Source organism: Rissa tridactyla, chromosome 5 (genome assembly GCF_028500815.1).
Source record: "Rissa tridactyla isolate bRisTri1 chromosome 5, bRisTri1.patW.cur.20221130, whole genome shotgun sequence".
NCBI classification, from domain to species: domain Eukaryota; kingdom Metazoa; phylum Chordata; class Aves; order Charadriiformes; family Laridae; genus Rissa; species Rissa tridactyla.
Genome location: NC_071470.1, coordinates 31,926,516 through 31,953,339, shown reverse-complemented (window position 1 = coordinate 31,953,339; position 26,824 = coordinate 31,926,516). Strand labels below are relative to the sequence as shown.

Here is a 26,824-nt window from a genome sequence, read left to right as displayed (position 1 = left end):
GCTATTAACAAATACAGCTTGTTGTAAAAGATTTGGACCATTATCTTATCTTCACTTCTCTGCATAAAACCCCTGGACTCACTAGGCTGTTTTAAATGCAAGTTTCATTGCAAGGTGACAAATCAACAGTTATCTTTTTGATACACTGTATATTAGATTATACAGGATTCACTACAAACGTTAGGAACGTGGCATGTTTTAAAATGCCTATGGAGATATTGAGAATAAAATTAATGTCAACCAGTATAGGGAAAGAAATGTTAAATCTCACTACTGAAAGTTCAAAACTAAACATCAGGCATCATTATTAAACCATAAGGTTTAATTAAGCTGTAGCTACTTCCACGGTTCATTTCCTTTCTGTTGAAGCATCTGTAACTTGTCATTGGATCCACGCAAGTGCTGTGCGCTTATAAAAAAAAAATTTCTCCCTCTGCTTTGAGTATTCAGAAGCTGCAGGTAAAGAGAGCTTCTGCAATGCACCCTGACAGCAGCAGTGCGCTTCCTTCCCACAGAAGCTTTAGAAAACACTGAATTTAATAAAGGCGCATATTGAGGTTGCACCTGCTTTTACTCTTTTTAGTATAGCATCACAGGACGGCAATCTAGCCTTGAAAATACGAGCAACATTTTTTTTCCAGTGGCCACAGCCAGTGGCAGAAAAACAAGGCAAGTTCTTAAGATGTACTCTGCTTGTTACAAGCCGTAGTAGAAATTTACTCTGCCTATTGTAAAACCGATAAATGTGTTTTATTCTACTGCCAAATCCAGGGTGCAGAAATTACGTCTTTAAAGATCTGAGGCCAGATGTCCATTCAAAGACAAACTCAGCTGAATAGAGGACAGGGCCACAAAACCCCAGGTGCACTGATCTCACACATTCTCCAAGCTTCCTCCATTAACTTTCCTCCTAATCTGACCAGAATTTTAAACTGTCTGTTTTCAGAGAACAGCATCGTTGTTATTGCCAGTCTGTGCTTCAGCTCATGCTCTGAACAGAGCAAACAGCTGTCTTTACAGAGCTGCCACCATAAGAACATGATGCAGGTACAGGAATGCAATTTGCATCCTCCTGTTTCTGCAGTGCCGAGCTGAGTTCAGCACATCAAAGTACACAGATCTGCTCTGATACATCAACACTGAGAAACCGACACTGATATATAACAAATATCACTTGTACTCCTTTACTGCAGAAGTTTTAAATCAACTCAAAGTTTTAAATACAGCCATCTTGTGAAAATTAACCAGTTTTTCCCCCAGTCACTGTGCACACTTTAAAAGCATACAAGTTTGACAAGCTCCCCCCCAGTCTTTTACATATTGACAACAGGTATACTGCATTTGATTTCTAGTCATTGATACAGAAAGGTTTCATGGTAGTTAAAATGCTATGATGCTCTGATTCTGCATCACTTCATCTGCAATCTGCTTGATTCTGCACCACCAAAACCCACAGGGGCCCTGCCATCAACTGTAATGGTCCAGAAACAAGCATCAGGCAATTAGAGGGCTCTGAAAAAAGGGCAGAACTAAGGAGTACTGCAAAATCCCAGGTTTGCTAACCTCTGAAAATCTCTGTATGGCAGCCTCAAATGTGTACATAGTATAGGTAATATTTTATCACGAGACTGTTCAGTGTCACAGGCATCCAAATTAAATACCTATGCATATAGCAGGATGATATGCTTTGTATACTTAACCAGGCAGATTGCAATAGTTTGGCAGAAATGGTTCAAATGCCTTAGTTTAAAAGGAACAGAGATAACACTACTACGTAATTATGCATTAGTAGACGTATAAAATATCAATGCTGATGTTTTGTACCTAAAATAAAAAACAACAAGCACCTTGCTTAGGTATTAATTAAAACATTCAAAGTCATCATTTGCTGCTCAACCTTACCAAACCTAAAGAAGAACCCTTACTGCTTTCGCTCAGAAAGTCTCCACAATCTCTATTGCTTTCAAAGTTGCCAGCCACCAATAGGAAACCAAAAATTTTCCTAGTCGATAGATATTTTTCTCTGCTAGTTCCGATTTAATTACGTGGATCCACATAAATACAGTGCTTATCATTGCCTTTACCAGGAGAGATGTTTTAGGATAATACAGCAGAAAAGTTACCTGTAATCCTACAAAATAATCCACTGTATATTTGTTGTTATTCCACGAATTAAAATATTCAGTTGGCTAAAAAGTTGTAGAACTTTATGGAGAAATTTACTGGGATATGATCATATTCTGCAGTAAGATGCTGTTCTATATTCTTACAACAGGCCACAACTGCAATACAAGATGTAACTGTTTTAACAGAAGACTACTTGAATCTATTTTCATCCCTTAACTATTGCTGATGGAGACTGGAGAAAGACTCCCTGAAAAAATGCTTCCTTTTTGCTGCGGACAAGTTCAAATATCTCGTTCCATTTTCCCCTACAGCTTTTTGTGAACATTCTCATCGAGTAGGATTTGTAGCCTGCTGAGTTAAAAAAATAAAATCTGTGATAACAAAAAAAAAATTAAAATCTAGACAGCTTAGGTACTTTTAGAACTAATTTAGTTATACTACATGAACTGGACACTTATTTGTACCTCATTGTTTTCATTCAATGTATTTTTCATTCAAGAATATTATTAACGAATCTTTTTGAGCGCAGTTCTTGCAAACATTCAAGTCCCTTGACATTCTTTCAGAGACTGCCAGAGAAAATTCCACGTTACATCTTAACTTACTTACATTTTTGCTCTGATAGATGCTATCTCACTAGAACATTTTGCAAACCTTGCCTGCTAGACAACTGAAATCACATTTCTTAATGCGCACTTGAAAGAATAAATATGTCTTAAAGTATATCAGAACTTTTTCCAAAAATGAATCTGAGTCTTTTTTTTTTTTGAAGCTTGCATTGAAAATCATAGTTACTGAACAAACAAGCGTTTCACTACTGTGTTTTCAACCCAAGCATCAAGTTCAGAGTAAAAGAAAATTAAATGGACTAAGCAATAAACTGACTTCACAAAACGGAAAATGAAAATCAATGAAATGTAAGGAGCAAGCAGAAAGTACAGATTATGAGAAGTATATTAGCTTTTAAGTATTAGTATATTAGCTTTTAAATATTCTATTGGCTTTAGTCAGCCAGTGGAATGCTGGTGAAAAAGCCATATATTAACGAATAAGATATTTTAACTTTAACTTCATGGACCTTTTCAGCTTCAGTATCATTAAAGTTTTTTTCCCCTCTAGCTTAAGTTTTGCTCCTCAATTCACATCCTCCTTCTTTACTCAGTGTTTTATAAAACCATAATCACTCAAAAAGACCCACAAACATGTTGACTTGTCAATTTTAATTCTGAGATTTCAATATGAATTTCATTAACGTACCTAAAAATAAAACTGTATCACTTCTGGACAGAAATACTAGGAAATCTTCAAGGGACACAAAAGGATGTGGTCTGGATATTCATAAAAGCTAGCTTCAGAAATAGGCTCTTCTCTGAAACATCCCTCACATTTTCCCTCAGGACATGCTTCACTTCTAATGGATGAGGGGAGATTAATTTGGATGAACTTATCTACGTGAAAACTATTCTTATATTAAACTGTCATCACGACATACAGGGAGGGCAATAAACAGGTGAAAATTAAACTCAGGAAAGAAAAACTTCTGCCAAATTATCTCTAGAGATTTCTAGGAACACAATTTGTAGTTGGTATATAAATGTGTATTCTAAGAAAATAACGGGGCTTACAGATTAGAAAACTTTTTTTTTTTTTAACATCCAGATAAAATACCTTAAGGGTGAATATAAAAACCATAAGTAATCTTGATATAAAGATCCTTTAAAGATACAGCTTGATTTCTCCAAAGCAACAGATCAATCTTCAAAAGACCTCAACCATAAGAAAAATATATTTTAATGCCCTTTATACACAAGTTGAGACAAAGCCCACATTTCCAATGGTTACCAAGACTGAAGCACTGTGAAAAAAGGAATATATAAAATGATCCATCCTGTAAAAACAGATCGACAATATGAAAAACTGATAGTCATTTATATTAGATTAAGAAAAATCTCAGTATTGCATCATAACATATGGAGAAAATGTAATAAGCCTAGTTAAACAGAAACATTGATGCTAATTAGAAACAGGATCTCCCCAAAATAACCTCAACTTCAGTATTTCAAGCCTCGTCCTATTTCAAGCCTCATCCAACCATAAGGAAAATCTGAAATGTAACAAAATGATATTAGAAAAAAAGAAACTACCACAAAGAGATGAAAAGTTCTGAAAGCTCCCATGAAATTAAAAACTACATCTAGTTATTTCATGGGTATATCAGGTAGATGAGAGGAAAACGCAGTTTATGTTTAACACAGTGTCCTGGTTTCATCTGGGATAGAGTTTTTCTTCTTCCTAGTAGCTTCTGTGTTTTGGATTTAGTATGAGAATAATGTTGATAACACAGATTGTTTTAGTTGTTGCTAAGTAATGCTTATATTAAGTCAAGGATTTTTTTGTCTTCCCATAGAAGCTGAGAGAGAGCATTGACAGGACAAGCTGGCCAAAGGGATATTCCATACCATAGACATCATGCTCAGTATATAAATGGGGGTTGGCTGGGTGCAGGGATCTGCGATCACTGCTCAGCTGGGAAATCGATCATCAGGTGGTGAGAGTAACTTGTGTTGTATCACTTCATTTTGTATATTCTTTTACCATTATTATTTTCTCCTCTGTTACTGTTATATTAAACTGTCTTTATCTCAGCTTGTTTGGTTTTTTTCCTCCCTCTTCTCCCCATCCCACTGGCAGGGGAGAGGGTGGGGGAGTGAGTGAATGACTGCATAGTCCTAATTGTTGGCTGGGGTTAAACCACGACACACAGCAAACAGAACACACAAATGCCTAGAAAAGTGGGGTTTTTTAGGCCTCCGATTTTCACTTCAGAAGAGAAGCAGTTACGACCATTGTATTACTTGCCTTATTTTTCTTAGCAAAGTGTGAAAAGGTCTGAAGAGTTCAGACATATCTTCTGGTTTATGGTCCAAGTTTAACGGTCCCTCGGAGTAGACAACAAGGCCACTGTAATTCACACACAGGCATGAACACACACAAAAATGAAAATTACATTACATAGAGCAACTACTAAGGAGTCAGAAAAGCAACTGCACATAAACATTACAGTTACACTCAAGTTACATATTGTTGTCATATTTTTGTCTTACCCACCCACAGTTAGAATTAAATGCTATTTAAAGGAACAGGAAGAAGATCCCCTCCATCCACCCCCATCTTCCCCCCCAGCCCACACATGGGAGAAGAGGCAATAGAAGCATAAGGGGAAGAACATACATTTATTTCATTGCTGCAGCTGACCCATTAAAAAAAACCCTATCAAGTAAGTTGGGGAAAGTCCACTGATTTGGGAGACATTGTAAATCGCTTTTTCTTTACAGTCTAAATAATTTCTAGGTGAGATAGTTGACTCTTGAGATGCTATTTTTCTACCTCTAAGATAAGTACAACCTCGTATTAACATGTAGTAAAAAAGAGAATGCATTTGCTAAATCACACAAAATATCACATATTTTGATAACGCCATGTTTCTAAATCAACTCAGCACTTGTAGAAATTTCCCTGGAAAGAGGTTAGTTCATGGTCCTGAAAGCCTCTGTGTACATCACTGTAGATACCTCGATAGTTCCTCCTGACCAAATCACTACTGCCCTAACCTGTCTGTGTGTCAGGGATTAAATTCACTTTCTTCACCGTATCTTCTGCATCATAGCGCACTGTATCTGAGAGTGGATTCCACCCACACCAGGCATCACTCTGCTTAAAACTGTTTAAACCTCTACCCACTGCAAAAACAACGTATGTTTCTCTAAGGCAAATGGATCACAGATTCTCACACTTCAGATTTTTTTTGAGGGTTTATTTTTCCCAGGCCATTTTCCCCTTCCTGCCTGTACAGTCAGTGCTCAGTTACCTGAGGTATTTCAAAGGTATGTTCCTTTTCTTACACTCAAATTACATGTTGCTTCAGAGAGCTTTCTAGCTACTCTGCATCCAAATCATCCAGAGTAATGGGGACCCTTGGCTGACAAGACTGTTGATGTCTTTTGCTCACTGGCTGTTTGCTAGCAAGCACTCTGCCTGACCACCAAAGGCTCTCTGAGACACAGCAGAAAAGCTGATGTCACAAGTTATACGAAACTCCCTAAAGTATCATAGAAAAAAAAAAAAAGGGGGTGACCACTTACCCTCTGTTTACCATCTGGGAAATACCGCTACTTTTCTTCTGTTTATAAACCCAGAATCTGGCTCATGCCCTGGTAGCAGGATAGTCCTGTGGTCTCCCATCAGGCTGGAAGATGGCTTATTGGGTTTGCGTGGCAAGGTTTTGGTAGCAGGGGGGCAACAGGGATGGCTTCTGTGAGAAGCTGCTAGAAACTTCCCCTATGTCCAATGAAAGATCATGGACAGGATCATCTTGAGTGAGCTCTCGCAGTAAGTGCAGGGCAGCCAAGGGATAAGGGCCAGCCAGCATGGGTTTAGGAAAGGGAGGTCCTGCTTAACCAACCTGATCTCTTTCTATGACTATGTGACCCGCCTTCTGGATGTGGGGAAGGCTGTGGACATTGTCTGTCTGGACTTTGGTAAGGCCTTTGACACCATCCCCCACAGCATTCTCCTGGAGAAGCTGGCGAATCATGGCATAGACAAGTGTACTCTTCGCTGGGTTAAAAACTGGCTAGGTGGCCATGCCCAGAGAGTTGTGATTAATGGGGTGAAATCCTCTTGGCAGCTGGTCACCAGCAGTGTCCCGTCCCTCAGGGCTCAGTTTTGGGGCCAGTTTTGTTTAATATCTTTATCAATGATCTGGATGAGGGGATTGAGTGCACCCTCAGTAAGTTTGCAGATGACACCAAACTAGGTGGGAGTGTTGATCTGCTTGAGGGTAGGAAGGCTCTACAGAGGGACCTGGACAGGTTGGATCGATGGGCCAAGGCCAACTGTATGAGATTTAATAAGGCCAAGTGCTGGATCCTGCATTTCAGTCACAACAACCCCAAGTAACGCTACAGGCTTGGGGAAGAGTGGCTGGAAAGCTGCCCGGCAGAAAAGGACCTGGGGGTGCTGGTGGACGGCCAACTTAGCATGAGCTAGCAGTGTGCCCAGGTGGTCAAAAAGGCCAAAAGCATTCTGGCTTGTATCAGGAATAGCGTGGCCAGCAGCAGCAGGGAAGTGATCGTGCCTCTGTACTCGGCACTGGTGAGGCCTCACCTCGAGTACTGTGTTCAGTTCTGGGCCCCTCTGTACCAGAGGGACATTGAGGTGCTGGAGCGTGTCCAGAGGAGAGCTGCCAGGCTGGTGAGGGGTCTGGAGACCAAGTCCTATGAGGAGAGGCTGAGGGAGCTGGGCATGTTTAGCTTGGAGAAGAGGAGGCTGAGGGGAGACCTCATTGCTCTCTACAACTACCTGAAAGGAGGTTGGAGAGAGGTGGGTGTTGGCCTCTTCTCCCAAGTTAATAACGACAGGACCAGAAGAAATGGTCTGAAGTTGCGGCAGGGGAGATTTAGATTAGATATTAGGAAGAATTACTTTACTGCAAGAGTGGTCGGGCACTGGAACAGCCTGCCCAGGGAGGTGGTTGAGTCACCATCCCTAGAGGTATTTAAGAAACATCTAGATGTGGCACTTCAGGGCATGCTCTAGTGGCAGAGATTGTAGGGGTCTGGGTTTTTTTGTGTGTGTATGGTTGGACTCCATGACCTCAAAGGTCCTTTCCAACCATGAAGATTCTATGATTCTATAGCAACCAACTCCAAGATGGACCCGCCACTGGCCAAGGTCAATCCCATCAGCGACAGTGGTAGTGCCTCTGGGATAACATATTTAAGAAGGGGAAAAAAACCAAATTGTGCAATTGCAGACAGAGACAAGAGTGAGAGTATGTGAGAGAAACAACTCTGCAGACATCAAGGTCAATGAAGAAGGGGGTGAGGAGGTACTCCAGGCACCAGAGCAGAGATTCCCCTGCAGCCCATGGTGAAGACCATGGCAAGGCAGGCTGTCACCCTGCAGCCCATGGAGGTTAATCGTGGACCAGATATCCACCTGCAGCCTGTGGAAGACCCCACACCAGAGCAGGTGGATGCCCGAAGGAGGCTGTAACCCCATGGGGAGCCCATGCTGGAGCAGGGTCTTAGCAGGACCTCTGAACCTGTGGAGAGGCGCCCACATTGGAGCAGGTTTGCTGGCAGGACTTGCAACCCCATGGTGGGGACACACTCAGGAGCAGTTCATGAAGAACTGTAGCCCATGGGAAGGACTCAATGTTGGAGAAGTTCATGGAGGACTCTCTCCTGTGGGCGGGACCCCACACTGGAGCAGGGGACAAGTATGAGGAAGAAGGAATGGCAGAGCCAATGTCTGATGAACTGACCACAACCCCCATTCCCCATCCACCTGCACTGCTCAGGGGGAGAAGACAGAAAATCAGGGAGTAAAGTTAAGCCTAAGAAGAAGGGAGTGGTTGGGGAGAAGGTGTTTTTGAGACTGGGGTTTATTTCTCATTATTCTACTCTGATTTGATTGGTAATAAATTAATCTCTTTTCCCCAAGTCAAGTCTGTTTTTCCCATGACTTAATTGGTGAATGATCTCCCCCTGTCCTTATCTCAACCTGTGACCTTTTTGTTGTATTTTTTTTCCTCTCCCCTGTCCAGTTGAGGAGGGGAACGATAAGCAGTTTTGGTGGGCACCTGGCATCCAGCCAGGGTCAACCCACTACAGATGGCCATGAGAAAGTTCAGAAGTGTCAAGGTAACAGAGGGTCCAAGAAATCTGACTACTACACTTGATCGACATTATTTTGTGGACTAGAGTTTTGAAGGTAGGAACAGGGAAAGGGGAGAAGAGAGAGAAGTTGCTTCTTTTACAAGTCACTTTTTTTTTTTTTTGGGTGGCTTAAGACAAGTTATCCTGTTACCAAGGATACACAGTTTTTTTTACCCACCAAAGCTTTCTGGGCTTCAACAAGCAGGCTGCCATGAAGCGAAGTAGTTCTTGCTGACTCATGTCCTATGTTCTGCCTAAACAAATGTTACTTCTTTGCTGAGTGGAACCTCGAGGCTGTTCTCGCCAAACTTCTAACTGATGCAAAATCACCATTGCTTTGGCTTTCAGGCATAGTGGGCTAGAGTGCTACAAAAACCCCAATTATGAAGTGGCCTCTGTATATGAATGACCTTTGAAAGTTCTGAATCAAAGCTTGAATACAGTTGTAACATGCAAAGAACTGAGAATTGGAAAAGTGGCTTAATATTTCCTACTAGGTTCAAAGTTAACACCTGTTAACATACAAGGCAACATACATTGTATAAAGTGTATAGTAAACTGATGTCTAAAAAGAAACATTAGATAAAAATGAGACTGGAAAGTACTCCTTAAAGCTTTCCTATTAGAGGACTGAGGGCATACAGCACTTCTCTCCTTGCCCCAGATTCATCCTTCTCATTAAGACACAAAGCAAGAGCATGACAACTTTGCGTTGCATCTGTCTTGCATTTAAGGCTTCTCCTTTCATAGTCCAAATAAAAGGCTTGCATTTCTTCAGACAACACTATATCTGGATGGTGTAGTTTTTCCTGTAAAATTTCACATGGCAGTGATTTATTTTCAAATCACTGGATACTTCAGAGCAGTTAAACTTTTTTCTCTTCTGCCTCTGTCTTTTTTTAATTTGGGATTGATGTGATGTAATTTCCAGAGAGCCCTTGGTTTTCCAGTTAGTCATGATGTATTCTTCTTCATTGTGTCTTCCAGCAGTTTCAAACTGAGTTCTCACATTCCTGTTGTCTTTTGATAATCAGATTATTACTGTTATTATTTTTAGAATGACAGTTACAGACAATATCCCATTTAACAGGAACAATGGGCCACAGAGATTTCCTGAGGAGAAGCGTTTTACACTCAGGATTTGAGGTTTCTTATTTCCCCTCAATTATACTATTTACATTAGCTAACTTTAAAACATGCACGATGCTAAAATATTAAAAATATGATGGCTTTACTCCAGAGAAACTGCTGTCTTATTAAATCATGAAGACTCATTAGGAAAAACACATCTGATTTGTTCAATATTGCAAACACTGCGTGAAGCAAAAACACTGTTTTAATTTAGTTGCCTTGAGTAGTCAATACAGGGCACGAACCTACACATAAGTTATACATGTTAATACTTTCCTTGAAAAAGATTTAAGCCTAATTCAGTCTCTCATGACAATTCCTTTTGAATCTAGCCTCATTAAGGAAAATACATAATTCCTATTTAAAATTTTTGGTCTTCATGACTTGTATCCTTAGGTCATTATTTTTAAGTGACACAAAATACGTGCTTTCAAAAAACATTTCTGACAACACGACATTCCATAGACTGATGTTCCTAATTTTTTTATTTCTTTCTGGAAGATGACTGATCAATTATTCTAGGCTCCTTCCTTCTATATTTAGAGTTCTACCTTCTCTCTGCCTTTATTTTTTTTTCCCTGTTGATATTCTACATGAAACTGATAATGTTTTAAAACAAAAGACAAAACAAAATCCTCTTTTTTTGATTTTTTAAAAAGAAAGTACAAGCAAACTCAGGTGAAAGAAAATATGCCAAAATTCTGAACAAAGTTTTTGAAATCTTGAATAAATCTTTCAATAAGCCAGAGTGGAAAATAGTTAAAAAATTACTTACCATACAATGGCTAATCTTGGAATTGTAAACATTAAAGCTGGCTCATAGTCATCTATCATATCTTGAGTGAGGTATCCAAGCCTTAAGGCTCTAAGCAGAAGAATAAAATTATTTATTAAGATATCAAACTCTTGAAGAATGCATTTCAATAGGAAAAAAATTGAAAAAATTGTTATAAGCCAAACCAAACTGATAGTATTTAACTCATTAGCTGTTTTTGTACAATCTAAAACATTGTGTATATAACTGACTGCTGTAGTCTCTGCTTTAAAAAAAAATAACATGAGGAAAAAAATATCTTTAAACACTTAAAGCTTTTATAGCCATCCAAAGCCAAAATATTTTTTATGCCATTTTCCCTTTTTATTTACTGTTGCATGCTAAGCTTCAATTTGCTACTGAAAAACCACTGGTGCTTAGAGTTTACCAACTAAAAGAAACATTTTAAAAGTAATAGGGAAAAGTATCTGGTTTCATTTTCAAATAAAACTTGCTATAATCATCAAGGTCAACCCCCTCTAAACTAACAGACCAACTGAAAAAAACCAAGACAGTTCTACACAGCAACAATTATTGAAGTCTAAGGATTTAATAATTGAGGGACACTTCATTGTCCTCCGATACCATTTCAAATATCTTAAGCCCCTTTTAGATTAAACCCCATTTTGTTTAGGCTTGTCAATTAGGCTATGTTTTCTAGGTTTCTTTACAATTTCTTAATATCCTCGTAAGGTTCATAACGTCCTGAAATTTCTTCTCTGATTTGTCTGTATCAGTGCGTAAGATTAAAATAAGACTCAAAACTGCACGCTAGTGCACACTAGACTCAAAACTGCTGAGATATGATTGTTCCCAAAAAGAATGGAAATAAAAAACTTCTTTTATTCCTTGTCACTCCCTGTCTTGCCAAAACTGCTGTTGGTGGACAGCAAAACGATCACAAAGCAGGCACTGCTTTGTACTAATGATAGATTGACTTATCAGTGCATGGCCCATTCTCACTCCCTGGTTTCTTCCTACAGTCCACTGCCAGATTATCCAAAGCTGCAAATGAGAAACCTTCTTTTTCCTGTTATTGGACAAATATGTGCATATGTAGTTGCTCTCTAACTGATAGGAAGTAATTCCTCCTACTTGTTGTGACCATTTTGAGTTGTAATCCTGTCTTTTAAAATGCCTGAAACACCTCTGATCTTGGTGTCATTGTGGCAGTGTGCTCTGTGCTCCTTCATTCCATAATGAAAGTTGTCATGGTTTGGGCTGGACTAGCCACTGAAACGAACAACAGATGGCTCTCTGACCTCTCTCCCTTCAGACCACACCAGACCCAGGGTCCTACTTCACAAGGTCTCCAAATACGACAGGAAACCCAATGCTTATTTCAAGTGCATTTCACAGTCAATTGGTCTCTCATAATTCCACCCAGGCTACAGTTCACTAGTTTCCTTTTGAGAACAGTGTTGCACTACTGAAAACCTCACTAAAGCTGTGTATTTCACATGCTGTTCCCCACCTGCTAGGCTAGTTACTCTGTCACAGGGGAAAAAGATGTTCAACAGTACATTCCAAACAAATTAATGTTTTTATTATCACTTCAGACTCCTAAAAGAATTTACGAATTGCAGGATTGTTTGGGGCTTTTTAACATCATCTCTTCATACATATAAAGTCATGCTCCAGCCGTTTAAGATTTCAAAGAGCCTTTACAAGTTCTTTATGGTAATCACTAGAGGTTCACAGATGATCTGAACCATCTCCCAAGTATTCTTCCATGAAATACCATTAAGTCTTGATGCCTTAAACAGATTTAGCTTATTTAAATGCTTAGTTTTCTTTTTCATATCTATAACTAGGCATACCAACAATATTGGTTTTGTTGGTTTATTAACTTTTGTGGATTTTTTTGTCTAGAAAACAAAAGAGCATAGGCTTGTGCATAGCAAGCATGCTTAAAGCTTTTTAACTTTGTACTTGGATACTTATTAGAAAAGCAAAATACCTGGTGTTTTATGATGCTTCTTAAAGACTGCAGTTAAAGTATTTCTACAAAAGCTCAGACTGAAAGTAAACACAGAAATCAAAATTTTGTACTTAACTGAAATGCTTACCTCTCCACAGTTTCACAGAAAAGTACGATTACCTCTTGCTGTACATAATATTCTTTTGGAGACTTCACAGGTACCATGGCCGACACATAACTACAAAGATTATAAAATAATGTATTATTATTTCACATGCTTTAACAAATCAGATTATAATTAAAAACAAACCCAGGAAAAATAATCTTAGAAACCTAACCTTGCCTGTGCCATTTTGTATTTATTTTGACAGCACTTACTATGAAAATTGTACAGTGTAAGAATTTGTAAGAAATGCAGCCGATTCACTTATTGCAGATTGAGGCAGTGGAACTCAGTAGTAATTTAGAAATACAGTTACACACATTTAGCAGTCAGAACTCCATACTGTGTGGCACAGGGAGATAGGTCCTAGAAGGATCTTTATTGCCACATCTTGAAGATAGAATAGTTTACTCGGCATTTGCTTAAGAAAAAAAAACCAACTAAAAGGCACGTTTTCTCTAGGAACATTTTACCTGAACTTATATTAGTGAAATTCAGTTACCCAGCAAAGACAATTTAGGAGACTTAAAAGTTCGTCTTGTTTCTGTAAGGAATTACATGCAAAAGCACAAATTCACAAGGTAAGAAACATCGGTAAAAGTAAGCGGTTTTCCATCACTCTATTACTTAATCATTCATTTGTAGACTACAGGTGACACATGACGGGAAAAAGTTGTTCACAAAACAATAGCAAAGAAAAATGTTGTGTGTAGAGAGTTGGTACAGACAGGCCAGAAACTGTGCACAGGCACTGGCCACAGTTCAGTTACTGATTGTCATCGGTGTCTGCACTCAAAGCCACACTTAAAAACATGTTTTTAAGCCAATGTTTTCAATTAAAATGTTTTTCAATGTAAGAGGTTTTTTAAATCAGAAAAATTGCCTGAGTGAAATAATACAAAAAAATATGAAGGAAGGGCAAACGGTAATGGGAGAAAAGACAGTGTACAGATTATTGCCAAGAAAAATTTAAAACACTGCTCAATTTTAAGAAACCTGTTCTGCTGAAGGTAGAAATGGCTTTATTATATTAGATCCGTAGAAAATCTTGTCCAATATCCTGTAACTACCTGTAACTACGCTTACCACCACAAATATCTAATAGACATCAGGAACCTGGCTTTAATTCTGAAGCACAATGCAAGACTTGGTCAACATGACCTCTGATGCAATAAGCAGTTACTTTTTGCACCCCAAAAGCAGTTATTTTTATTTTAAACGTCCAAGCCATTTTTTAATCACAAGTTTTTAAATCAGTGAGTTCCTGCAGTTAATTATGGCCTGTGTAAAAAGCACTTCCCTCATCAGATCTCAATTTGCCTTCTTAAATTCACTGGGTGCATCTTGCTTTTATCTATGAGCACAAGAGAAAACGTCATAATCTCTAGACTATTTTTATCTTTTTTTTTTTAATGTCTCTTATTTGTTGCCTTTCCTCCAACAAAGAAAACATTAAGGGAAGAGATTTACAGCTTCCTTTTGTGTCTTGAAAAACCTCCCTCAAATGCCATATGCCAGTATGCAAATCGAAGATTATAGTTTAGTTGAAGAGAGCAAATGTTGATTGCTAAAACGCTCTTTAATTTTCTTTTCGTTATGGCTACACTGGAAGGGAAAAAAAAATCTAACAATACAACAAATTACTGAAGGATTCAAATACCATGATAAAAAAATTACATACTTTTTCAAGAAAAAGAAAACAGAACAAAACAGCCAACTTCCAAAAATGAACAAGTGACACAATACCTGTAGTAGCCAAGCCAATGCTCACAACACATTTACTTCGGATCTTTTACCTTAATTCAAATTCAGCAAAAAGGACATCAAAATGCTTGAGTGAATCTTTCATTTTTTCTGTGTAGAGGTTCAAATCCCTTAAGGCCTGGTCACGAATGATATTTCTAACTTCCTCTAGGCTTCGGGTCAGATCCTTGGCCAATGGCCTCATAGCCATACTCTCAATTTCACGATTCATAATAATTGAACCAGCAGCCAAACACTATGAAATAGATTAACAGAAAATATTTTAACAAAATTACTTTTATGTTTAAAAAAAGCACAAGATGTGATATTTAATGCCTTGAAGAAGAGCAGTACTTAACCCCAGTTTGCTGCAAATTATTAAGCAAGTGAAAGATTTAAATCTGATATGCCGAGTCATAAGCCTTCACATAAAAGGTCAGGGAGCAGCTCAGTCAGGGAGACATGAGAACAGGGGGAGGTTCAAGTGCAAGAACCACAGAGCTAACAGAAGAACTTAAAGCTCTTCTCCTAGTAGTTAGGCAATAAATATTGGTAGGATATATACTCTATTTATGCAAGGATTTTTTGCATAAAAGGGATGTGAATCTAGCTAAAGTATAATCAATGAACTGTTTTGATTCAGACTGGACTGCTCAATTTTTTAAAATAATTCTATTCTGTACAAAAAGAAGAGAAACTCTGCAACTGTGATGCCTTTTGCAGCAAAACTGGTCACACTGGCTGGCTGGATCAGGGATCCACCTAGACCGGTATCCTGCCTCCCACAGAAGCCGTGAGTATATTTTATAGGAAAGAACATAAAAGCCAGGTAAAAGAGCGATTCTTCCCTTTCAGTTTCTGGAAAGCAGCTATTTAAGATTCTCCTTGCCCCAAGAGTTATACATGGACTCCCTCTGACCAACTCAAAGACATTAAAAGTAGATTTTTACTGTAACACAATAATAAAACTTTTAGAAAATCTCACTACTAAAACCAAGCTATTTAATAATCTCTGCTGCTCCCTTTATGGATATGTACAGAAGAAAACAAGCACTGATATAAATCACAGTTGTTGTATCAATGGAAATATTTTTATTAACTGGAAATATACAAGGTTGTTCAAGTCTCGAGATTCTCTTTTTTTTTTTTTAGTTCCATTTGCAGCTCTGTGTCAATCCCCTCTCCCCTGCACTCCCCTGGATAGGAGGCATTTCTGCAGCTCTGTACAGGGGACCTGCAATCCCAACCCCTGCTCGGCAGCCTGATGCACTGATTCATGTTTAAGGGCATTCAGAGAAGATCATGTTCTCACCCCTTTTCTGCCAAAGGAGTATTTGTGGGAAAGTATGGGTAGGGAAAGTCCTACCCGTTGATAGGTACCGTTAGCCTGATAACTCAGAGCAATTGCACTGACAAAGACACGTAAGTGTATATTCATAACAGTCCATACAGTCTTCCTTACCACATGAATTTACAGGAGGACAGTGCCTACAGTAGTATAAGTTGGCACGACTTCATCACTGCATATGTTACTTTCTCTGAAACCAACAGGTCTCTTCAGCCTGTTGGTTTGGTTTGGAGACAGTGAAAATTTGATTTAGAGACAGTGAAAGTTTGATTTGGAGAGAGTAAAAACATCAGCTTATGTAACATCAACAGTGAATAAAGGGCAACATTCTTTTTGTTCTAGAAGATACTGTCTCTGTCCATAATTCCCTCAAGCATTTTCCACAATGCAAGGAGAAGTTGTTACTCCATTTCTCTTGTTTGTTTGTTGCTGTAATCCTTGTTTTTTAGTCCCTTAGGGTAAGAAAGGGTAACGGGATTCACAGGGATTCACTATGGTTGGTTACAGAAAGAAATACCCCATCTCCTCCCACCTAACTACCAAGGAAGCAACATTAAATCCAACATGTCAGACTCCCAGCATTCTAAAACAGAGCATGGCATCACCTGGACAACAGCAGTGAAGGTCACACGATAATAAGAAAGGTTGCTGCTGTTTTTGCTGAGGACAGGATTATCAAATTCATTTTGTAAATTCTACATGGGACTTGCCTGACTCAATGGAGCCTACAATTAAAAACTGTGAAAGACAGTTTTAGAAACAGAACACATGGAGGCATATTGGACCAAACAAGATAGAAACTATTGATGGAGAGCATGCAATTTAAAAGGACAGGAGGAACTCATAGAGAAAAGAATGGATAATAACAGGAGCCAAAGGATTGCTTCAAATCGAGGAGAGGCAAAGCTGAAAACAACACTACAATATGCTCTTGTGTGGTAGGATGTCTAGACTACTCCCCCCCTCCAACACTCCACAAATCCATGGTGCTTAGTCACCTTCAGGCCAGCAGACATGAAGACACTAAGTTTTATCATTAAAGATGCCACAATGATTCATCAGTACTAATGAATAAGCATCTTACATATCACATCATTTTTTCCTGACACTTCAGGCTTCCCTTGGTTAAAATAATTAAAGTTTATTCACTAGGAAAATCCCTTGTTCTACAGGTTGCTGCAGAAGCAAGTCTTTGAGATAAACCAGGTAGGAGAAAAGTGGATTACAGTGTTTTGCACAGAAACCATTGTATTTTTAGCACACTCATGAAACAAGTGAATTATGTGCAACAAATGCCAGCTCAACAAAGTTATGTATGTTTAACATGAGCTATAGCATAATATAGCCATTAAAATAAAGTGACAGCATGCACTTATATTTGCTGGAGATAAACTTTTCTCCTGATAAAATTCCTTTATGTATCTTTATTTGTTTCTACAATTTTCAAAGCATGGGATGCAAGATAGCCCACCAAAATAAAAAAAAAATATCAAAAAATTAATATTAATCAGATGCTAATTCACAAAAGAATAGTTTTCAAGAGGTGGTCATAATGACAGCAGACAATTACAAAAATAAACTGGTATGCTGTTAGCCCAACCAATACCAAAACCATAGTTAAATCCTTCCACAGAGCATCTGGAGCAAGTTTTCAAAGACGTTTACTTTGCTCTGTAATTATATGTACCATTTTCAGAAAAGTCTCAAGATGTACTTTACACTTCTGGCTTTATGCCAGAGAAAACTGCCCATTAACCCCAAGTAACAAAAATATGAGGGACTTACCTCTGCTCCAAACCAAAGCTGTCCTGCAAGGTTATCATGGCGTATTTCCTCTGGAAACTTAACACAAAAGTCTCGGTTGGCCCGCTCGTGTGGAATGCATTCATCCATGATTTGATTTATGATGTTCAAAACATTATCCTGAAGCAAAATATAGGATAACATATATACTGTTCCCACAGAAATACCGCAATGTTTTTTCTAACTTTTCACAGAATTTATTAGTGAGCCAGCAGCTAATTAAGTAAGATAGAAACGCGGTATTTAACTCTTATGGTCATCATACACACAGAGAAAAAGAGAATATTGCGTAGAATGAAGAGTGGCAAACTTCACTTTTTCTAGTTTTCCTAGAGACTGTTTCTCAGATTCACTGCACTGACTACTTTAGTGGGACTTCTGATGAGGAGGCATGATTCAAAGAGCTCGTTACCTCCAGCTATCTAACTGTAAAATAACAGTAAACTAGAAGTACAAGTAAACTAGACTTCTCTCATTTCCTCTCACCAGCTCCGAAGTGCAGATATGCACTTCATTCTTTCCCAAGAGAACACCTGACAGAGTACCCTGGAGGTATTAAAAATTGTTAGAAATTGAGTTTTATTGGGACCATTGGGGATGAATAGACTTGAACTCATCCTGGAAATCTAAAGCAGGTAGTTTCCGCACTTGAGTGCTAAGTGGGCAAGGGCTGGCACACCTGCCTGCCATCTCACTCCCTTGGCCATCCAGGAGGATAAGGGAACACAGCACAAGTTACAGTGTCTTAATAACCACTCTGATCTATGACTACACCAGGACAAAGATCAAAGACCTGTAACCAGCTTCTTGATATGCAGTAAATAATCTGTATTCATTTATTTGAAAAGAAAATTTTCACATACCCTGCTGGGAACTGCATGGAATTTGATTAACATAATAAAGGTGGATTGAGAGCATGAAAAAGGCTGAGTGCTTTCATTAAAGATGTTTTGTCTATTTCATGCTTCTTCCACTATTTACAGAATTCATGTTCTGTTTAAAATATTTTTCAATCAAAACCAAATCTGTGTATAGAACTGTTTAACAGACAGAATTGCTTTGAGTCTACACTTTACTGTTTTATTTTCCTCTGCATTTAAAAAATAATAGGAGAGAGGAATTTTGAAGAAACCTGGCCCCTCTAGTACATTCCCCACTGAGAAAGACAAAACATACTTTAGGTACAAAAAAAGATTCACATTTTCTGTAATTTCAGTGCAGACTACTGTAACTGCTGTTGCCACATTAATGCCGTAATCAGTTATCTTCATCCAAAATAAAAAAAAATAGAGCATTGGCAATATTTATTACACATTGGTATGAGTAACTTTATGTTTTAACAATTAAAGCATTTTTACATAGATGTATTTTTTGCAAGTCTGTCATGACGTAACACATTTCATTTCATAATTGTTGAAATGTGAAAGTTGTTCATGAAAACAACTTTCATAGGTTGTTAAAAACACCCCATACATTTAAAACACACTGGCATATACAATATTCAACCATCTTTTCTAGAACAAAAATCTGAAAACCAAATGCTCTGTAGGTCCTTCGTGACATCACAACACAGACTGTGGCCAGCAGGTATGAGAAGAGACAAGAAAACAAAGCTAGATTCACCAACACCTAAAATACTTGATTTTAGAGATGCACCCCTCGGTCTGCTGGGTATAACATACTGCCACGATTAGTGGGGCACTGGAATCCTTAGGAATTCAAAGAGATACCCACTGAAAAAATTGAGGGGAAAAAACAACCTCACAATTATCCCTAGTTTAACCATAGGGGGAACTTAAGTACAAATCCTGGAAGAAGACACAAAGAGCAAAGATGCCCGCGCTCTGTCTTGGCACCACCATCCTGAACCACTCGCTGCCTCAACCTCCCCTCTCCAGGATAAAATGGAGACAAGTCAAGGAATCATATGCAAATCAATATGATGCTTTAGGTGAGCAAAAGCAGACTAATAGCAAGTTTCCTATTTTCCTTCCTTCCATTTCTTAATTCCTGGTATTGAGTATACTTCTCTCATCATTATTTAGCTAGACCTAGCTGGGGAACCAAAATATTTTGAACGTAGGTCCCATACAGAAATCAACTCCTAGACCACTTAGTTCCTACCCAAAGTTACAGAGCAAAGAATGAAATTAAGGATTAAAGCATTTAAATTGTAGAAGGACACGAATCACTCACGACGTATTTTAAATCAGTTATTACTGATCTATTTTGAGATCAGGTCCTTTGCCTGTAGCTCCCACTTTACCACCAGAGCAATACAGGTTGGTGCATTAGGATGAAAAAGACAGATTCCTGTTTTCAGGGAATTAATAAAAGGTTTTAATTAAAAAAAAAAGATCTTTTCGTATTGGAGAGATACAGTGCTAAAAAGTAATCCTACCAGGTAAATTTTACAAAAGCCACAGGAAATACAAAGAAATATTAAGACAGGGAACTCTGAGAAGAATTATATTTGAATCTGATATCAGATTTTAAATAATCCAATACCATTTTATTTTAAGACATGATATTCCAATTAATTTTACTTGCCAAACTTGAATATGGAAAAACGTAATTTTCAATCTTACTTTTTTTTTTTCTAAAAAGCTACCCAGAATAGGATGAGGCCCATATTGAAATGCTTTCCTCCCTATTTTTTTTTTTACTTTAATATATTATTTCCAAATGCAAACTTTTTTCTTTACAGCAGCTACAAGACAGATTTAATTTCCCTTTTATAATCACTTACATATATACTCAAAATTCCTGATATATCAAAGAACATTTTATGCAAACAGAGAAAAGTAGTAGGACTCATAGCTGGCCAAACCACTGTTACGAATTTTTCTTATGTTTTTCTAACTATTATATCTGTAAAAAAATACTAAGATTCTGCCTAAATCATCTCAGGAGATAATTATTATTATAAGCATCATGAAATTCTGTACCTTAAATCAAATATTGCAACTGAAGGTAACAGTATATAATATAATTAAACTTTTTACAAAGCAAATACCATACTAATTTTTCAGTATATCATTTGTTTGCCACCTAAATGACATTTAGTATTCTTCCTCATGTCTTCAATGTTTCTTTAATCTCTATATGCTTCTGCTCCAGAGCACCCAAGGTCTACCAACACATCTCCATGTATGCCAAACTTACTGAGTCAGTTTAAAAAAGTTATTTGTAATTTGTGCAGTACTAGCAAGTTAAGCCATAGGTAATTAGAATTTTAACATACACTTCCCAATGGAGATAAATCATGATAGCTCAATCTCTGTAGCAGTTGGTTGTAAAGAGTTACCTGGCTTCACATAGGCAGCTTAAAAGTGAAAAAGCCAATTAAAAAGATGAGCAACTTTTCCTGCACACTCTGTTGGTGATACTGGAAGGTTAAGGAAAGAATAGTTGACGGCACTTTGCCATTTAGTGTATAAATGCTGAAAGAATTCTACAAGTTGAATTGTTTTTGCTGTTCTAAGAAGATGTGCAATTTCTCAAATTCTCTGATTTTCTACAGGGTTTACTACAGGGTCTACTACAGACAAAAAAAACACAATTCTCCATCACTTTCGTTCCCCTCTTCCATTCCTCCTTCTTATGACACCCAGAGCAGAGTAACCTAAAGAAGAAATCTGGAATGCTTGCTCCCATAATGATTTCAAATCTCAGCTGCTTTGAAACTGGAAGGATGCCAGCCAATTTAGACAGACTATCCAATCCATTGTAAGCAAATTAGTCTTTTCTTTAAAAGAGCTTCAAGAAACATTCAATTTAGTTAATTACAGTATTCTGCTTTGTAAGCTAAGAACAAATGGGTTCAGATACATGGTAGCATTGAGGTTTTGCTCTAATTTAAGCAACAGAAATCAATTAGTTGGAATTGAAATGGTAAATCTTTCTCTTGATCCATCTTTCTATATAAAAGCCTCTGGATTTTAATGTATCCTTTGGTGGCTTTATCTATTATCTTTTGGTTCATTTGCATACTGGGGTGAGCACAGTTTTGTTTCAGCTGCTCCGTTTAGGCTCCCCAGAAGCACAACAGGCAGCTGCTGCAGAGATTCTCATTTCCTGGAAAACAGAGCTCAGTGTTTCATGTAACGGAAAGCACTTATATTTTATTTTGATAGGAAAGATGAGTGGTACTGAGATAATGGATATAGTCAGCCACAGTAGAGGACAAAAAGTTGGTTTATTTTTGGCCCAGCAGTAATTGGCCATATACTCAATAATCAGAGCATAAAACTAACAGCAACTGCCACATTAGCTTTCTGAATAGGTACAAAAAGAAAAGCCAGTAACTTCATCTTACTTATGCTCCAAAACATATGTTTAGATCAACAAAAGGAAAACTGATCTACCCTTTCGTATCTGTCCTTGATAAAATCTATGTTGCTCTTCCACGCTATTAAATATAACATGACCTTCTTGAGGTCTTTTGCAAGATTTCATCAGAGGGAGATAGCTTCCTGTGTTGTTCAGTACCTCTTTAATACCCATTTTTTGAATTATCAGTAAAATCTAGCCAAGGTAACACAGTCTCTGATGATATCATCATGAGCTTAATAGATGGTATGTTAGCCTCTTCGTTTAAATATATCCTTTACATTTTTCATTTCTTTTCCTGGCTTAACATTAAATTACAGACCTCCTCCAACATCACATTTATGACAAACAGAAGCAACTGATGAGCACAAATTAAGGCCAAACATATAGGAAGATTTTGTTGTAATTAAAGTAATTAGCTACTAGTCAGGTTTTTATGGGTTACTTTCATTAACAGAAGAAACCAAATAAGGTGACATACTCTTTGATGTAACAGGATTTCAAAGGACACCCAAAAGTCCTGGCTTCAGAACCCAGCAGAGTCTCTACAGACAACCGTTTGACCCATCAGAAATCCAAAGTCTCTCCCCAGACAGGAACAAATTCCCCGCTTTCCCTCCAACCCATCTTGCACAGATCCCAAAGGCTGTGCTTTCAGTCTCTTTCTTGCCTGATCAGCTATTTGACTATTTCACACTGTCAACTTCTAGATACTCCCCTTTCTCAAAGTAATTTAGGATTTTGCTGTGTATGAACTTTGGGCAGTAGATCCTAGTTTAACCTAGCCCACTACAGAGCATCAGGAATTAAAGGCAACTTAGATCTCTAGCAATTTAAGTGCAGCAAAGATTGTTGCAGTTTGTGTTGCACTGCAATGTCAAAGCTTCTCTTCCTGAACTGTCTTGCTAGTGTACCCTCATGAGGGCACTAAACACTTCAAATATCACAGATTTATTAATGGAAATTTTGATCTTACCTCCTGCATATATTCAAAATTTATTATGCGTACACTGAATAATTACATCTCCCCAAGTGGAGCAATTGTTACATATGAAATGGTGAATGCTGGCACACCAATTCTCAAACAAAAGAACTCACAGATATTTGAGCACAGCTTCCAATAAAAATGGTTCTTTAACAAAGATGTAGTATTTATTTATTGGCTAAAATGACATTTTTCACTAAAAGACAGTGTGCACTCCTTTGACAAATTACATTTAAATTTAATTTACATCTGCTCTGAGAATCTCTTTCTCTAACACAAAGATCTAACCATGGAATTCATTTTCCTCTTTTCTTACTACCCGCCCAAATACAGCTTTCAGTAAATAAGTGAGGAATCCCCATTTACAGAAGGGCTGTTTATAGCTAATATCAACTTGAGAGACTACATTAAGTACAGCATCGTTACAGGGCATCATCCTCTCCCTGCAGAAAGGAACACTTTCAGATCTGGAAAATCTAAGTGTTCTTGATGCTACCATAAGAAAAAAAATAATTCTGCTTTACTCCTCCACACCAAAAAGCTATTAACTAATATTAGACATGACTCTCTACTGAAAATGAAGTATACCCAAACCTCTACTGAAAGACTGTTTCAGTACAGAGCTTTTCTGCCAGGCTTCCCTTTATCAGTATGAGATAACTTAAGAACTTTGTCCACAGTGACTCAAAATATTATTAGATAAACAATGTCGATACAGACATGCTCTTACAGCAGTGTATACACGCTTAAGTGTTTTCTATAGGGACTCTAAAATGTTTGGGTTATATTAAAAGACATTTGAAAATAATCCAGTAACCTAGTACACTAACATCCCCTTTTACATAGTTTTATAGCAACAGAAGAATTAGAGACATTTGCTTTGAACATGGGTATCTGCTGCAATAAACATAAAATAGGCTTTCTCCTCCACCAGTACCAGGCAACTGCCTTCCTACCATGCACAGCGATCCCAAAACTGCCCTAAAATGTACTTCGAGGTTTCCCAAGCATGAAAGAATTTCAGCCTGGCACAGAACTGGCAGCACCTTCTTTGTATCGTTCCAAAGCTGCTTCGCAGCTGAGGCCACGAGCAGAACGGGGGCAACATAATCATGTCTTACTGCTACCTTCACTCTGCCTTTCCCTACTGCAGAGCAAAAGCATCCTGCATCCCCAACACACTCAGTGCTGAGCTGGCCGGCAGCCAGCTTTCCTCTCTATGGTTCTCTGCTGCAAATTAATTCCCTGACCTGCAGTGCACAGCATTTTCAATCCTCTCTGCTCACAGTCTTAGATAATAGGCGGTTTCTCCGAATGACCTATTTGATCCATACAAGCAAGTGGAAACACATGAAAGAACTTGTTAACATGGGAAACTACAATAGGACACACTATTATGATCCTTTTTTTTCAAAGAAAAAGTATGTTACAATATTAATCACTCCCTACATAAGATCAGACATGAAACCAAAACACGGAAAGGAAATAAAATTCTTGTTAGTTCATAGAGTTGTACTGATGGCCGAACTGATGGCTGGCATTTTATATTTTTTAGCTATCATACTAATCATTCTATATGGAAAAAATAATAGAAGTCACCAAAAGTTTCCCAACAATGATGAAGAAAAGCTGTTAAGCAGACAAGATTTAAAAAGACACAATTAGTTATTTACTAATTAGAAATGTTTATTGCGGCAAATTGGTTTTGTACCTTGCTATATCTTCCCACCGACCAAGAAAAGGTAAATTCAAAAATCAGCATTCATAGCCTAAGTCCAACAGGAGAAAAAAAATTAACTTTTCTGATACTTACAGGCTATTTAGTGTATTTAGCACAATTATAGTCAGGTTTTTTTTCTTCATTCACGGTTCTTTGAAGTACATTAAAAACATATGAGAGGGTTGACAAGCCTGTGTGTTTTCAAAAGAAATGTTCCAAGGTTTCACTCAGTTGCATACCCAAACAACAAACAGGTACCTGACATCAACTGTTTGAAGATGTTAGGCAGCAGGGAGAAGACATCTGTTGGAGCAATGCAACTCACACAAGTAATCATTACTAGGAGTAATGAAATGACAAATGTTGTAATCAATTATAAAACAACTGAACTGGAGATGAAACTCTAAAGAAAAAAAACCAAACAACTTACAAGTTCTATTATCATAGATAAACAGTACAGCAGAAGTGTGCATTGTCTGGAATTTAAGGTTAATCTTCACGTCATTACTTAAATAACAAATGCTTTTCTTCTCAGTTTCACTTTCTTTCCTAAACTGGCACTGCCCTCACTCAAATTAAATTGGAAGAGCATGATTCCCTCCTCACCACAGATCAATGAGTAGTGGCCAAGCATTCCAACACAACTGAATGGGCTGGAGAGGATCTGCTTTTGGTTCCTACTTTTTCCCCTCTACTTTTAAAAATATCTTTGTCTACTACAGTTTCTAAACTTTGGGAACATGAAGGCTTCTTCCAGTCAACTTCTTCCCTTGATCTCAGTAATTACCCTGCTGTCTCTTTCAGTGACCTCCACTAACACAACTAATACAATGTCTCAAGGGTTGCAAATTAAGCAGGCTACAAAGACTTGGCCATTACTTTAGCTAAAAGTACTCCTGGCTCAATCCACACTGTTCAACCTCGATATCAATTAACAAAATAACATCAGGAATAGATTCTTGCCAACTTCTAACCAATCAGTAGGTTTCAGAATCCAGCACGGAGTTTCTCACAGCTTTAGCTTAACTTGTCTCATTTAACAAGATCTATTTCTGCATAATTCTACAAAAAAATGTTTTTCAATGGACAGATGCAATCAAACATGAAAACGTTGCACCTCTGAACTGCCTCATTGTTCACAGTGATTATGGTACATACTCCCAGTTTGCTCTTGTCAAGAATGTTAATGAATACAATTAGTGTTTCTTAGATAACTCACTGCCAATCCACTATGACACCGGCATTGTCCTATGAGTTATTTAACAGCTCTTCACAGATACCTTCTTCGTCAAGGGATGCTCATTAATGCTGACTTCCTTTTAAAAAAATTGCTTTCTCTTCGTCACGGATACAATTCAGATAAAGCACAGAATAAAAGGGTGGTTTTTTCTTTCCTAGAGATTCCTTATTCTCATACCACTTAAACTTATCAGATAATAGGAGACACCTTCAGATAAGTTTCTTTTACACGTAAAATAGAAAGCCACTTTTCATCAAAGATGGACAAACGGCATAAGGCCATTTTGCAGTGTGTTAGGCAGCAAGGCCAACTTGAGAAATTAGCCCCTTATCTCACCTACTCTGCAGCTTCTGTTCCCATCTCCAGGCTGTCACAGGCTGTCTCACCAGCACTCTCCGCTTACTTGTACAGGGGGCATATGTGAATGGTTTCAGTGCACTGAGCCACAGTAACCCAGGTCATTTCACTATTAAAGTTCACAGAATGACTCTGCAAATATGCGTACCAGTACAGCTGAAGATGTGGTTTCCTAGAGGTCTAAAGCTGACCACAGCTTGCTCAAACTGGTTATGGATAAGGATCTATGCACGCACCCCTCTCTCTCTCTCTGCAGGCTGCTCCAGCTGTATGTCAGCACTTCTATGCCATCTTGCACCCACACAGACAGTGGATCAACACGACCATTTGGCTGACAGCATGACCCCACAAAAGCCTCCTCTACAACCAGGCTTTCAGGTGATCCCACCCACTCCATGGCTGTTCCCTCACTACTAGA

At 38.1% G+C, this 26,824-nt stretch overlaps 1 protein-coding gene across 5 annotated transcripts in view; it reads right to left on the bottom strand.

The window, feature by feature from the left end:
* Positions 1 to 26,824, bottom strand: part of ZFYVE28 (zinc finger FYVE-type containing 28) — a 162,588-nt gene that overhangs the window by 47,795 nt on the left and 87,969 nt on the right. For all 5 annotated transcript variants that reach the window (XM_054203242.1, XM_054203243.1, XM_054203244.1 and 2 more), the window contains 5 exons: positions 17,755 to 17,892; positions 14,675 to 14,877; positions 12,864 to 12,953; positions 10,756 to 10,845; positions 4,987 to 5,088 (listed from right to left, as the gene is read on the bottom strand). In XM_054203242.1, coding sequence (XP_054059217.1) covers positions 4,987 to 5,088; positions 10,756 to 10,845; positions 12,864 to 12,953; positions 14,675 to 14,877; positions 17,755 to 17,892 — 623 coding nt within the window. The remainder of the gene's footprint in view (positions 1 to 4,986; positions 5,089 to 10,755; positions 10,846 to 12,863; positions 12,954 to 14,674; positions 14,878 to 17,754; positions 17,893 to 26,824) is intronic.